General features: G+C 37.2%; 1 protein-coding gene and 1 long non-coding RNA gene across 7 annotated transcripts in view; both read left to right on the top strand.

Moving 5' to 3' along the window:
• Positions 1–5,747: 5,747 nt before the first annotated feature.
• On the top strand, positions 5,748–8,543 carry LOC141906024 (uncharacterized). Its single transcript, XR_012619289.1, has 4 exons — positions 5,748–6,035; positions 6,401–6,569; positions 6,654–6,856; positions 8,462–8,543. It is a non-coding gene; the product is annotated as an uncharacterized LOC141906024 (long non-coding RNA).
• Positions 8,544–10,137: 1,594 nt separating this feature from the next.
• Positions 10,138–14,274, top strand: part of LOC141905289 (uncharacterized) — a 50,199-nt gene continuing 46,062 nt past the window's right edge. For 5 of the 6 annotated variants that reach the window (XR_012619252.1, XR_012619254.1, XR_012619251.1 and 2 more), the window contains exon 1: positions 10,138–10,264. Coding sequence is in view for 1 of the 6 variants with exons in the window: in XM_074794121.1 (XP_074650222.1) it covers positions 10,168–10,264 (97 nt within the window). In the remaining 5 variants the exon portion in view is untranslated. Of the gene's footprint in view, positions 10,332–14,274 lie in introns of all 6 variants that reach the window. The other variant, XR_012619255.1, reaches the window with a different exon arrangement.

The following is a 14,274-nucleotide window of genomic DNA, read 5'->3' on the forward strand; positions in this document are numbered from 1 at the left end:
ATAGCTCACAGACTTGGAATCATACCGAAAATAGCAATAGTGGAATTTATTCCTATTTCACTCGGAATAAAACGAGGAAAGATTTTGGCGTACGATGGCGATCAAGATAACTTTTGAAATCTAAGATAGTTGATTCCTAGTCTTAGTTTCGTCAAGCGACTCCCTTTTGTTAAAATGTAATCATTCCTAGCTCACAAACGGTATAAACCTCGAAAATCAATAACTATAATGATTCTAGATCTCGAGTCGAAAGTTACCAATAATCCCTTAATGTGAAATTAAACTAGTGATGTCCAGCTCAGAGACTCTAAATTTACACAAACACTCGTGAAAAAAGGGCGATGATTAACTCAGAAACTCAGAATGTACCTAACAAAATCTCTTAATTAAAATTAAAAGGGCAATGATTTCAGCTTACCTAAAAAGTCAGTTGCGAAATTAAAAAAAGATGATTTCAGCTCAGAAACTCAGAATTTACCTAAATCACTTGTGAAATGCGATGATTTCACTTCAGAAATGTAGCGTTGTGACATCGCTCTCTTGAAAAGAATCCATTGTTGTTCTGGTGAGTTGTGTGTGATCCCGGTTGTCACTGCGAAATTAAAAGGGCGATGATTTCGGCTCAGTAACTCGGAATTTACCTAAAAGTCGCTTGCGAAATTAAAAGGGCGATGATTTCGGCTCAGAAACTCGGAATTTACCTACAAAATCGCTTGCGAAATTAAAAGGGCGATGATTTCGGCTCAGAAACTCGGAATTTACCTACAGAATCACTTGCGAAATTAAAAGGGCGATAATTTCGGCTCAGAAACTCGGAATTTACCTAAAAGTCGCTTGCGAAATTAAAAGGGCGATGATTTCGGCTCAGAAACTCGGAATTTACCTAAAAAGTCGTTTGCGGAATTAAAAGGGCGATGATTTCAGGTCAGAAACTCGGAATTTACCTAAAAAGTCACTTGCGAAATTAAAAGGGCGATGATTTCAGCTCAAAAACTCGGAAAATACCTAAAAAGTCACTTGCGAAATTAAAAGGGCGATGATTTCAGGTCAGAAACTCGGAATTTAGCTACAAAGTCACTTCCGAGATTAAAAGAGCGATCATTTCAGCTCAGAAACTCGAAATTAACCTACAAAATCACTTGCGAAATTAAAAGGGCGATGATTTCAGGTCAGAAACTCGGAATTTACCTAAAAAGTCACTTGCGAAATTAAAAAGGCGATGATTTCAGGTCAGAAACTCGGAATTTAGCTACAAAGTCACTTCCGAGATTAAAAGAGCGATCATTTCAGCTCAGAAACTCGAAATTAACCTACAAAATCACTTGCGAAATTAAAAGTGCGATGATTTCAGGTCAGAAACTCGGAATTTACCTAAAAAGTCACTTGCGAAATTAAAAAGGCGATGATTTCAGGTCAGAAACTCGGAATTTACCTAAAAAGTCACTTGCGAAATTAAAAGGGCGATGATTTCAGCTCAGAAACTCGGAAAATACCTAAAAAGTCACTTGCGGAAATAAAAGGGCGATGATTTCAACTCAGAAACAAGGAATTTACGTAGTCGGATACTCGCTTATATCACGATCACATTTATATCACATGAATACTGATGGTCCAGAATTTTCTCCTCTATTCTCTTTTCTGTTCCGACCCTTTTTTTCTGGCTGTAAATCGATGATACATGTCAACAGTTGTTATTCTAGTTGTGAGAGTATATTGGAAAAATTGAACCCGAAATATTTCAGTGTTTTTAATCATTCTTGTAGATATGGATTAAATTTTTCCGTTTACAGAAATTAATTGGAAGTCGTATAGATTTTGGAAACGGCTGGAAATCGGAATTTTTCGAAGTCGAAGGATTTGTCTTGGTCCCAAAAGATCCAACTTACGCAAGGCTTTTAAACTTCGGATAAACCGTCGAAATCACTTTTAAATTTTAAAACTAGTTATTCATAGCTCAGGAAGTCGGAAGAAACCCCACTTCATCTCTCCTTACAGATTCGGCACTGGAAATTATTTTTTAAAATGTGTTTTAGTTACCCCACTAAAAAACGAGTCAATATGTTTAATGGATGGCTGAATTTTTAAATTTTGATGCTATGTATGTTGCGCTCATCTTAATAACTATTCTAAACATTTAGGCTAAGTAACATCACGATGTGAATGCATTACATGTAATATTATGATTGAAACAATAAAAATAAATTCATGCTTCAAAATATTTCGTATTGGGGCTTACGTCGAGTACTTTACTTCAGTAATTATCATTAAATGATATGATAGAATGCCAGAAAAATGTATTTGTAGGGCTGAACAGGTCATTCATATGTTGGGCTCTGCATCAAAGATCTGGTCTGCAGCAGCGATGTGGGGGCCTCGAGATATTGCATTAGAAGCCTTGGCAGTACATAGGAATCGATCTGCAGTCTGGGCCGACCACAATTCGATATTTTTCCTTCTATATATTTGAGATATTTGCCCAACGGTGTTGTCTTCCAGTCAAAACTATAGATGCATAAACTACTCAACTAAAATGTTGAACTAAAACCCAATACGATAACGTGAACTTCGGAAATTGATGTCGGGGAATTTAACATATGTAGGCCCTAGTCGTATAAGGAATCAAGTATGCTGCATCGAATCGATCCTATTCCCTTTCAGCAATGGAAACACAACGCTATGGTCTTATTTGAAAATATCTTTATTGACATGTAAATATGCACAAAATCTGTAGAGATATGATTAATTCTCGATGACTACAACATTAATACATATGTGTCAAACCTACGATGGAGAACCGAAACATTTTTTTCTCAACTATTTTTTCATTTTTTGACTGGCCCCCTGATGTACAACCATGGAGGACTCTTAGTAGAGACAACATGCCATGCAACAGAAATAATCTATTCCCACAATGGTTGGTACGTGGTATGGCAATAATGAATATTCCGACACTTTTGATAATTACAGCACAAAATTAATCTTTTACCCAAGGGTCATTTTAAACTATGTACGATATACATGTACCTGAGGTTGATAGAAATTCCTCAAATCAAAAATAACTGAATCTACATAGGGGAATCAATATATACCTTGTAGACAAATGGCCATTTAACATCATTATCAATACATAACATGGTTTTCATAAAAATTGACTAATACGTAGTAGTGTATTCAAATTTTCAACTCCCCTGGTGTAGAGTATACTCATTAGTCACAGATTTCTACAGGTATATAACATGTGACAGTGCTAATGATTATTGAAAATGAAGAAAATCATACATTGGATAATATCCCTTATGAAAATGGTACACGTGTATTTAGCTAAATACACGTGTAATACACGTGTAATATGAAATTACACGTGTACTTTTGACGTGTATTTTGAAGTACATGTGTAAAACATGTGTATTTCTAAAATACACGTGTAGTTTGGACATGTATTTTGAATTACACGTGTACTGAAGATGTGTATTTTGAAATACACGTGTAACTTAGGACGTGTATTTTAAAAACACGTGTAAATACATGTGCAATCTGGATGCATGTACTAGGCTAAATTATACATCTACCTTGTTTCTCATAATTGGTCACTTTTGTGAACTGCAATAAAATTTGTAATTACATCATTTAGCTTCACATGATTTCATAAAAAGTAAGATTTTGCATGTAATGTTCGGAGAATTGAAGGAATCTCCTGTCTTTTTAATTGTTTGATCCTCATTTAGTTTTTTTCCAGGATGCCGTGTCAAAAAAGTCATGTTGTTTGTCCTGTATTGACTAGATTGGATCCTGTATGAATGAAGCACATGTCTTTGTTGCCCTCTGAATAAAGCCAAAAACTGTTTCACAAAAATCATGATCTGAACAAAAAATTTTTGATGTTTCATTTATTATCAAGATAACTAGAGGCTTAGGGGACTGCCCAAGCCCCGAATTACAATGTTATTTATGAAAAATGTTGAATATATTGCTGTCACCAGCTCCAAGTGTTCTGCTTTCCTTGTAGGCCCATTCATTAATTTTGCTAGCTAGCTCTTCTTAGCCGAGGAGTCTTTTCAGTTGTTCATTAATGGGCATGTACACAAAAAATGTCCTTTTTCCTCTAATGTTGCCTTATCAAACTGTATATCACATAATGAACATTTGCATCATACCTGCAGTTTTTTGAATAATGTCTTATATACAGCGCAGTAATATTTGTTCACCTCCGCACATAGAGAAAATCTTTTCAAAATAGGCATTTAGAACTGCGTAGAACCGCTTCTCAGTAACAGTAAATTCAACCGATCCAACAATCCAGTCAAAACAGTTGATGTGGATCCAGCTTCGAGGGAGAACGTCATAATAGTAGTAACAGCCCCACGAAGGGTCACCTCAGCATTTGTGTGGAGAGGATCATCTATTTCCATCAATGAGCTGTGGCTGCAAAACAGATTAAACATTGTGGTGATTGGTCAAGTTCATATCGGATGAGTAGATTGGCAATTAAGATTGCATTCACTTTAGTCATAAAGCACTGTATTACTAACTTACGTCGTCACAACCATTGTCTGCATTATTGGTGGATTGTGGCCATTTTCAATTCTTAAATCTTCCAGATTCTCAAAATCGACTTCTTGCAAAATCGAAATGTCCCTCATTTAGCAACATATTACCATCTACAAAACAAGAAGTAATTTGAGAATAAATTATTCCCAAGCATATAGAACTTAAGGCTACAGTAGGCCTATACGTAGGTTGGTTTCCAGCTAGCGATTTAGTAGCCTATTGTTGCGATGAACATGCATAACGTACCAGATCGGACCTGGCTTTTTTGTCTGTAAGGGCTTATATACGAAATACATAGCATTGTCTATCATACATTATCCATTATATATGTATACACCATATTTTGTATGTTATACACAAAAAGGTACAAAAATGTGGTACAATGCGATCGTCCAATATACAGACACTGAGACAGACAGAGGCCATCCCCTCTATTAGAACTGAGCCCGCTTGTAAAAACTAACAACATTAACATTAAACTAAACAATTGGCCTATGCAATTGCATAATTCTACATGTCGCTTGTTTGTCCTGTCAACTTTATTGTCAAACCAATAATATACTTGTTTAACATTGAATTGATAAGAACCAATAAAGTCAATTTGATTTGCTTAGATTTAAAATGATCTTACCTCCAAATGTTTAACATGTAGGCCTACTCGCGTATTTTAACTGGCCTGCTACTTGCAATTTCTTTTTCAAACTCCATGCTTGCAAAAGACGAATTCGGTTGGTATACATCGATATTTACGGGTAATTTTTCCACTAAAAAGTGCATCTTTATGTTATTTGTCTTCCATTTTGGAACACTACTAAAATGAAAACCTCACCGACGAACTGACTAGCTCCGATTAAATGGTTTTCAATGAACAGAAAAACAACCTAGACAAATCTAATCTCATCTAAATGTTGAATTAAATAGTAACAGGCCTTATTCATGCACCTTTTTGTCTATTTTTTATAATACAGCGTATATTAAAATGATCGTCATTTCTTCACTGAATCGTTATTTTCAACTTACTTAATTGATTTTGCCTTAGCTTCATAATAACTTAGTATAAGTTATTTTTACGAATTAAATATCACTAATCACGATTATTCTTAAATTCTAAAAGAACTAAAATGCAGATGTAAAACTTATTAATAATTAAATAATCTATTTCAATTAAACTCCCAAGCACCCCTGCGCGGTGGCAGCCATATTGCCATTGTTAAGCAACACGTTTTCACGCCGTTTTCACAGGCTTTCACGATCTATTCAGTATTCTATTCTCATAATGATTTCAAAACGCAATTATGGATGACAATGTATAATAGGGGATCATTGACAACTGGACCAAAAGTGACACTGCTTCTTTGTTTGAGGTGAAACACATAGTGGATCATTGAATGATTAGATTCATTAGAGTGGATTCGTATGGAAGTGGAACAGAAAAAGTCGAAGGCCATTTATTATCCCGCGTTTAAAGGACGTTGTGGATTGTTCAGGTATGATTATTGTTATGTACATGTAGTAAAGTAAAGGTTTATTGTGTTGGGCTTCAGGCCACCACAAGGTCACTAAAAGAATATGTTTATTGGAATGAAAACTAACATGACTAAGTAAATATTGTACTTGTAGGCCTAAAAATTGTGAGTGATCATTCCAATCGTGAGGGATAAAAATGGAGTGTCTTTGGTGTTTATTCATCCAATCTAAAAACCGCAGAGTCATTTTGATTTTGTTGTGCGCCCATCATCGCCATTAAATTTGTATGCTGGACATGAAATTAGGTCGCTGTCGGAGTTTCGATTGGGGACAAAAACGACATTAGTGCAATCAATTCTTGACCATTTTTTTTCAAACTTTATAGGGTCTACACCAATAAGAATTGATCCAATGACCGACACTATAAAATTGGAATTCCCATTTTTTTGGCTTAAAAATGTGTCCACCAGGGGATTGTTGGAAAACGATGTTAGTGCGAGAGAGCCTTCAATTCTCCACTGATTTCTCAACAACGACAGTGTGATGAAAATCAGGTATTTACATAATAGATTATATGAGCGTCGAAATGGTTTTAGTATAGATTACAGCGTGAGCATTGTAAATTCTTCTCATTTTAGGATGCCTACTCACTATTGGATGATACAACAGCTGCTGCCATACGCTGATTAGTCGGAAAACCTAATACTGTTGGGTGCATGCATGCTGTCGTCCACTCATTTAAAAGAAGATCTAATTGTCAAGGCATTGGACTGGATGCGACGCAATGAAAGTCTTCCATGAGGAAAAAAGTTGGACCCAAACCGGGTCGGCTAAATAATACGTAAGTACATGAATTCAATATATAATGGCTAGCGTTCATTTGTTGTTGATTTACAGGGGCGGATCCAAGCTGGAAGAACGAGGGTTCAGCTCTTATGAAAAGGGCCCTAGTCAATACAGGTCTCCCGGTGTGAAACGGTTGTATGGGGTTTGTGCACTTTGATCATAGGGTGGAATTTTTCTCCTGTGATTCAAAAGGGCACTTGGTCAGAAAAGGGGAGGGTTTAACGTTTAATATGGCTCGAGGCGAACAATCACCGTGTCCTGATGCGTTGGGTGATTCAGTCGAAGGACGTGTTGGATTCGGGCGATTCAGTCGGCGCAGACCCTGACAAACTAGGTGATTTTACCGACGATTTCATTGCACAACATAAGTGCTTGACGAAATTGCCTAATGTGTCCCCACCTTTAGTCCATTTGAGACTTTAGTCCAAGCGGGCTATTGCATTCACCCTTCGTTCGTCTGTTGTTGGAATCCAGTATTTTGGGAAGTTTTAATACTCTTGATATTTAAGTTATACATATATCTATCCTAGCCATGTCTCCAGCCCAAAACTGGTCCGAATCAAGATGGCCAACTGCATTGGCCATTTTCATTCCCCAAAATCATAACTTATGCAATTTTTTGAAGTTTTCAAGGGAAATTTTGAAGATGCTTCAATCTTGACACAAGATGGCCATCATGTGACCTTTTTTGTACCCAAAAAGGTCATTTTTGTCTTGTAGCTGCCTAATGGTTTGCAATTTTTCTTTGAAATTTGTAATGGGTGTACATTCTTAACAATCTAAAACATACGAGACAGATTTTTCGATCAATCAAGCGTGACACATTTGGCAGCCATCTTAGTGTCATCAGTTCTTATTCATAGATAGAAAAAGGTTTTTGAAGGAAAATATCAACAGGTTTTGACTTATAGTCTTGATATTTGATAATTGTTACCACTGTTGTAGTATTCATCTCATGTGGAATTGGGGTTACCCAGGTTTTTGTTCTCACCACCAGGGGGAGTTGAATATTGAATTATACAGGGGTCATTCATTTATTACGTACGCATTAGGGGAAGGGGAGGGGTCAGTGCAATTGCGTACTGTATTGCTGAATGTATATGAAAAAATGGCCGATTTTGCGTACAAAGGGGAGGGGGTTTGAAAAATTCAAATTTTATGCGTACGTAATAAATGAATGATCCCATACAATTTGTCTAATTTATTTTGGTACCTATGAATACTTAATAACATCGATCAATTATAAAATTGTAGCTTGTGACATGTTTTATGATAGTGGTGAGTTTCAATGTCCTGTTTCTATTTTATTATGTTGATTGGTTAGCATTCGAAACCATATGGGCATGGTGTCCCTAGACCCCTTGTTTTTCATCAGGTGGCGTTGAAAATTGAAATTTCCAGATTGTCAAGCATTTCACCATATGGCTTAAAATCAAGTCATTGAAGAGTGCAAAAACTGTTAACTGTTATATGCAGAAGAATCTTAGAAAAAGCTACAGAATTCAATCATCATCCCAAGCAGCTGAAGTTGAATTATTTATCCGGGTAAAGAAATCATTCTATACTTTTGCTTAATTTTTTCAAATGGTTATCATTTCAGAACAATGTCGAAAGGAGAAGGGTGCGAAAGAGGCCAACATAAGACATGCCATAACTCAAAGATTTATAAAATTTATGAAGATGAATAAATCAGTTAGTATGGAAAATGTGAATCTCTTGAGTACGTTCATTCTAAACAGCACATGGATTAAGGAGATTTCCTCACATGGTGGTTTGATTTGAATTCAACAAAAAATGGCAATTGAAGACACATGTATTTAGCGTGTAAGACACATGTAATAATGGATGAAATACACGTGTAATTAGGATAAAGTACACGTGTAATACAAGATGAAAAACACGTGTAATAAGGATGAAGTACACGTGTAATACACGTGTAATTTGGATGAAGTACACGTGTAATTAGGATGAAGTACACGTGTAATTTGGATGAGGTACACGTGTAATTTGGATGAAGTACACGTGTAATACACGTGTAATTTGGATGAAGTACACGTGTAATTTGGATGAAGTACACGTGTAATTGGGATAAAGTACACGTGTAAAATTGGGCAAATTTTACACGTGTACTTGAAATACACGTGTATTTTCATTTACAATTACACGTGTACCATTTTCGTAAGGGATAGCAGCAATATTAGACAATTGGTGGTCACCAATTTTAATAGGGGTAGACCTCTTACCTGCTAATACACCAGGGTCAAGGAAATCAATATAGGTTGGCAGGCTGTATGGTGCCAATGAAAAATTCAAGATGGCAGACATGGCTGTCATGTTGGACATATCATCTAGCTGATAGATCACCATTTTCAATATCACCTCTTACCTGTTCCAACTCATACACAAACTTTCAAGAAGATTTATTAAGACTTACCGGCTGTAGAGTTCTAACAAACCTTACAGGAGGGTGGTGCAGGAGGGTTAGAGATTATTACAACATTGAACATTTTGAAAGTTCAGATGAGAAACTAAGCTTCTTTCGCAAGTTATTTTGTACCAATGGAGGCACGTGTCATACATGAGCAAAAATGGACTTCAGTAAAGCAAAAGTCCATAAAAATTATACGATGCCCCTAGGAAAGGCATCAAGACAACACATCAAAGTGTAATGAAAACGTTAAAAAGAAACCTGATTCCATCTATGGACACTCATAATCCTCAAATGGACAAAAATGTTTGAATATTCAATACAAGTTCATACCTGCAAATGCAAATCAATTATACAAATTCACACATGGAATCAAAATTAGAAGAAGTTGCGTTGGCACAACCATAGAAGAGAATCTTCAATGACATAACAAAATAGAGAATATTCTTTTTTCAGAGTACATTTTTAAAGGGGTCCAGGAACACTATACTATGCCTACTCGGAAAGTGATATGGAATGCCCAAAAATCAGACACTCCATGTCAAGTTTAAATATAGAATGAATGGTGTGAATTTTAGTTAATTAAAGATTTCATATCGATATGAGTTTACTGTTTTGATCAGTTCAAAAACCTGGTGAAAAAAGGATAAATTCGAGCCTCGACTATTTTTGCACCGGTAGCTGGCGCCATCTAATTAACTAACACATCAGCGTTTCAGTCGTAGCGGAGTTCGGATTTTAGATGCAACTATATTTCAACTTGGGTTGTATTCTCACTTGGGGCGTAACAGAGATAGAGACCGGTAACCAGTCTAAATATAAATTTGAGGTACAACCGGCACGTGGTGCCCCCTCGTTGCAGTTTACATGAAAGAAAGATGGCCGCTACCGTTGTGGAGAATATTGGTCATCCCGCTCCCGTAGCTGCCACCGTTGATTTAAACGACGACGACGATGCTTGGCTGTATGGTGGAGGTGCGTGTTACAACCCCGAAAAAAATTTCTTGATATGCCCCATATGTGTAATATGTAATCGTTGGTGGTAAGCTTTTTATTATCGGATGAGCTTAACGTTTAGGCAGTCGTCAGGAACACTTTCCAAAAACGGCTTATTCTGCCAATTTCGGCGTTTTCCGCCAATTACGGCAGAATCAGCCGTTTATAGATCACTCAGTTTTGAAACTTTCACAGTCAGCCAGTTTCAGCTCACCAAGTTTCGAGTTTTGCTTTCAAGTTTTTTGCACACTTCCGGTTCAATTAGTGCATGTTGCCGATGACGTCATAATCTCGAGCAGACGATAAGCTTTCATATGACGCTAGGATGGAAATTTTTGAGCTAGGTACACAGGGGCTCGTTACGATAGCTGGGGGTCCAAAATCAAAGATTTGACCCAGTATCCTAGGTACCACCTATAAAAAAAGAAAAGGGAGCTAACATTTTGACGTACAAGAATTGACCTTCTCATTTCAACCCCTCATAACTTCGTAACCGATCGACCGATTTACACGAAATTAGATTCGTTTCATTCCCAAGAGGTGACTTTTTCGTTTGAGACCTTCCCCGATGAAATCGGACCGGAGACGCCCGAGAAATCACGACTCAAATCCGAAAAAACGGGTCAAAATATCCAAAGCCGGAATTACTAGGACGGCTTGAAGTGCTCAATTTCCGACGAAAAACGTTGATTTGACGCGGTTCCCGGACGTTAATCTTCACATATCATACATCGCTGGAAAGCTTATGAACTGACCTTATTGACAGACGCGTTTATTTGATAATCCGTTCCGATACCCGCGACTGGCAAGCTGATAATCCAGATTGATGTGATAAATACGATTTCCAAGTGTATTCCGGCCGCCATTAACTGCGTGACGTCATGAGAAATCCCAGCATGCAACGCTAGATAATTGACATATTCAGTCGACCAATCACGTATCGCGAATTTATCAGTCCTCAGAGCCCGTGACGTCACACCCTCAATGGCGGTTCAGTGACGCTTAAAGTGCGTATTTATCGGTTCGGTGCGTATTATCACCTCGCTTGTCGCCGGTTTCGGAACGGATTATCAAATAAACGCATTTTTCAATAAGGTCAGTTCATAAGCTTTCCAGCGATGTATGATATGTGAAGATTAACGTCTGGGAACCGCGTCAACTCATCGTTTTTTGTCGGGAATCGACTACTCCGAGACGTCCTAGTAATTCCGGCTTTGGCTATTTTGACTCGTTTTTTCGGATTTGAGTCGTGATTTCTCGGGTGTCTCTTATCCGATTTTGTCGCGGAAGGTCTCAAACAAAAAAGTAACCTCTTAGGAATGAAACGAAACCAATTTCGAGCGAATCGGTCGATGGGTTACGAAGTTATGAGCGATTGAAATGAGAAGGTCAATTCTAGTATGTCAAAATGTTAGCTCCCTTTTCTTTTTTTATAGGTGGTACCTAGGATACTGGGTCAAATCTTTGATTTTGGACCCCCAGCTATCGTAACGAGCCCCTGTGGCTAGGTAAAGTGGTCAAATTTACGTTTTTCTAAATGATTACGTCGTATGAAGCCCAAAAACTCCGGGAAAACTCTCAAAACTACTACAGCATGAAACAAGTTTATTAATCATGATTTTTGTTAAAAATAAATTTGGGAACTAGTTTTAAAAACTATTATAAAGTTTTAAAGTAAACGTTGCCATGGGTACACATAAAAACATTCGCCATTTTGGCGTAGTTAGTTTTTTAATCATAAATTATTAATCATAAACGGTTAATTGAAGGTAATTAACATCTTCGATGCCTCCAAGCTAATTGATGGATACTTGTGATGGATAGTGATTGAATGAATTGGTGGCCGATGACATTACAACTCAAAATCAATACAGCTGTATCTAGACTCATTTCAAAATATAACAAACATTTTCGAAACAATTTGGGATAAATGTATGTATATATTTATTACATAGAATACAGGTATACAGAAAGAACAGAATTCAAATACATTTGCCATCGGAAACCCGTACATTTATATTTAATTCTTTCTTGAAGCCTGGAACGGATCAATGAGATTAATTTTTCGGCGCAAATATACAAATGTATGCCAGCAGAAAAGCGATGATGTCATAATAGGGACTCCCATCGAACTAAGCACTGTAAATAGCACCTGTAAAACTATCTAAGCTAAAAACGCCGTTTCTGGCGATGTAGTTTTAAAAACTGTAACAGCTGAAAACGACGGAAATGGCGTTTTTTTAAGAACAAGCCAAAAATGGCAGAAAACGCCGATTTCGGCTAAATTGACAGAAGCAGTTTAAAACTGAGTAATCCATAAATAGCTGATTCTGCCGTTATTGGCGGAAAACGCCGAAATTGGTAGAATAAGTCGTTTTTGGAAAGTGTTCCTGGCTGTTAGGTTAGCCGGTTAGGGGTGACAAGGGCCAAAACACGGTTGAAAAAAGTAACACTTCAAAAATATACTTTCTATTCACTTCAGTCCACAATTAATGGCTTAAATCAAAAACTAACACAGGTACCTTTTGAAATAATCCAATTTTATGTATGTTTCGAGCGATTAATCAACATTATTTTGAGAAATTAATTAATTCCTCCACAAATTTCGCCATTGACCGCCATTTGTCTGTATTGCATACATGTGGCATGATAGACTAGGTGACCTACAAGGATTTATATAAAACTCAAAACGAAACGACAATTTTTATTTTTGATAGTTTTCCAACTTATATTTCAAATCTTCGTGTTTTCCACAATAAATGATGAAAAAATGAATTCTGGTTGAAGAAAATGTGAATAAGTGTTGATTTCTTAATTTTTTCAATTTCGTCGTTTCGTTAGTTTGTGTTGTGGTCCTGGCCTCAGTCCACATGTGCCAGCACCCTCCACACGTTTTCAAAATGGCCGCTGTCGAATCGACGGAAATTTACTCTCACTTTACGGCCGATTTGCACATGGATTAAGATCGTCAGGTGAGGTTTTATGGGGATCAAACAAACTACGAATCTGTTGTGCGTTGATTACGGAATTTGTGTAATGTTGAAACCATCAACAAATCAATGCAATGCATATGCGCGAATACGTTGGACTTAGAAAATTCTAAGAGACTCCCACGATAATTGGGACTCGAACACGCAAGCACGAGAGTGCTAACCTAACATTCCCCCTCGGCGCTATAACCGAAGATGCCAGACACCGTAACTTTTTAACTACTTATAGCCTCATCCTAACCCTACCCTATTATAATATGTTACGGAACCTAACCCTAACCCTAACCCTCTGGACCCTCTTGACCCTAACCCTCTAGACCCTAAACCCTGGACCCTAAACCCTATCCCTTCTATTCAAAAAGCCGCCATTTTGTATCTTTCCAATATCACTTCCGTTTTGTGGATGGTTTCAACATTACCTATATTGCGTTGATTACAACAAAAATTAGACGGATATCTTAAGAGACAATGAAATGACAGGCAAATTCCTCGTGAGTCAAATTGACTCACGAAAATTTCATTGAAAAACTAAACCACAGTCAGGTTACTGACTAAGTGAAACTGAAGATTATTACAAATTTTTTAATTAGGGTACCGTGAGGAAAAATGGAACGCGTTGAACATCAATCGAAAATTTTTTTCTGCCAAAAAAAATCAAATTAAATACAGCAGGAAAATTCATACGTCAATACAAAAATTGATTTCTCTTTCGAAAAATATTTATTTGTTTCCGATCCTCCAGGAATATCGAGTACCGGGAATCTACGGCCCAAAATAAACAGTGCACGTGGCCAGCGGTAGGCCTACCGAATTCCTTATTTGGTGAAAGAAGGGGCGGAGACTAATGTTTTTGCCGACCGCGATGTTGCTGCTGCGAGCGAGACGTGCCGATCCGCGGGCTGCCGTGAAATTTTGAGTAAATCGTACGACTCTAATGCATCTCTAACCGCAGTTTTGGGGTCATAAAAATTTTATGAAATAAACGTTTTTTTAGTGCCG

The sequence above is a fragment of the Tubulanus polymorphus genome, chromosome 5 (assembly GCF_964204645.1).
Source record: "Tubulanus polymorphus chromosome 5, tnTubPoly1.2, whole genome shotgun sequence".
Taxonomy (NCBI): domain Eukaryota; kingdom Metazoa; phylum Nemertea; class Palaeonemertea; order Tubulaniformes; family Tubulanidae; genus Tubulanus; species Tubulanus polymorphus.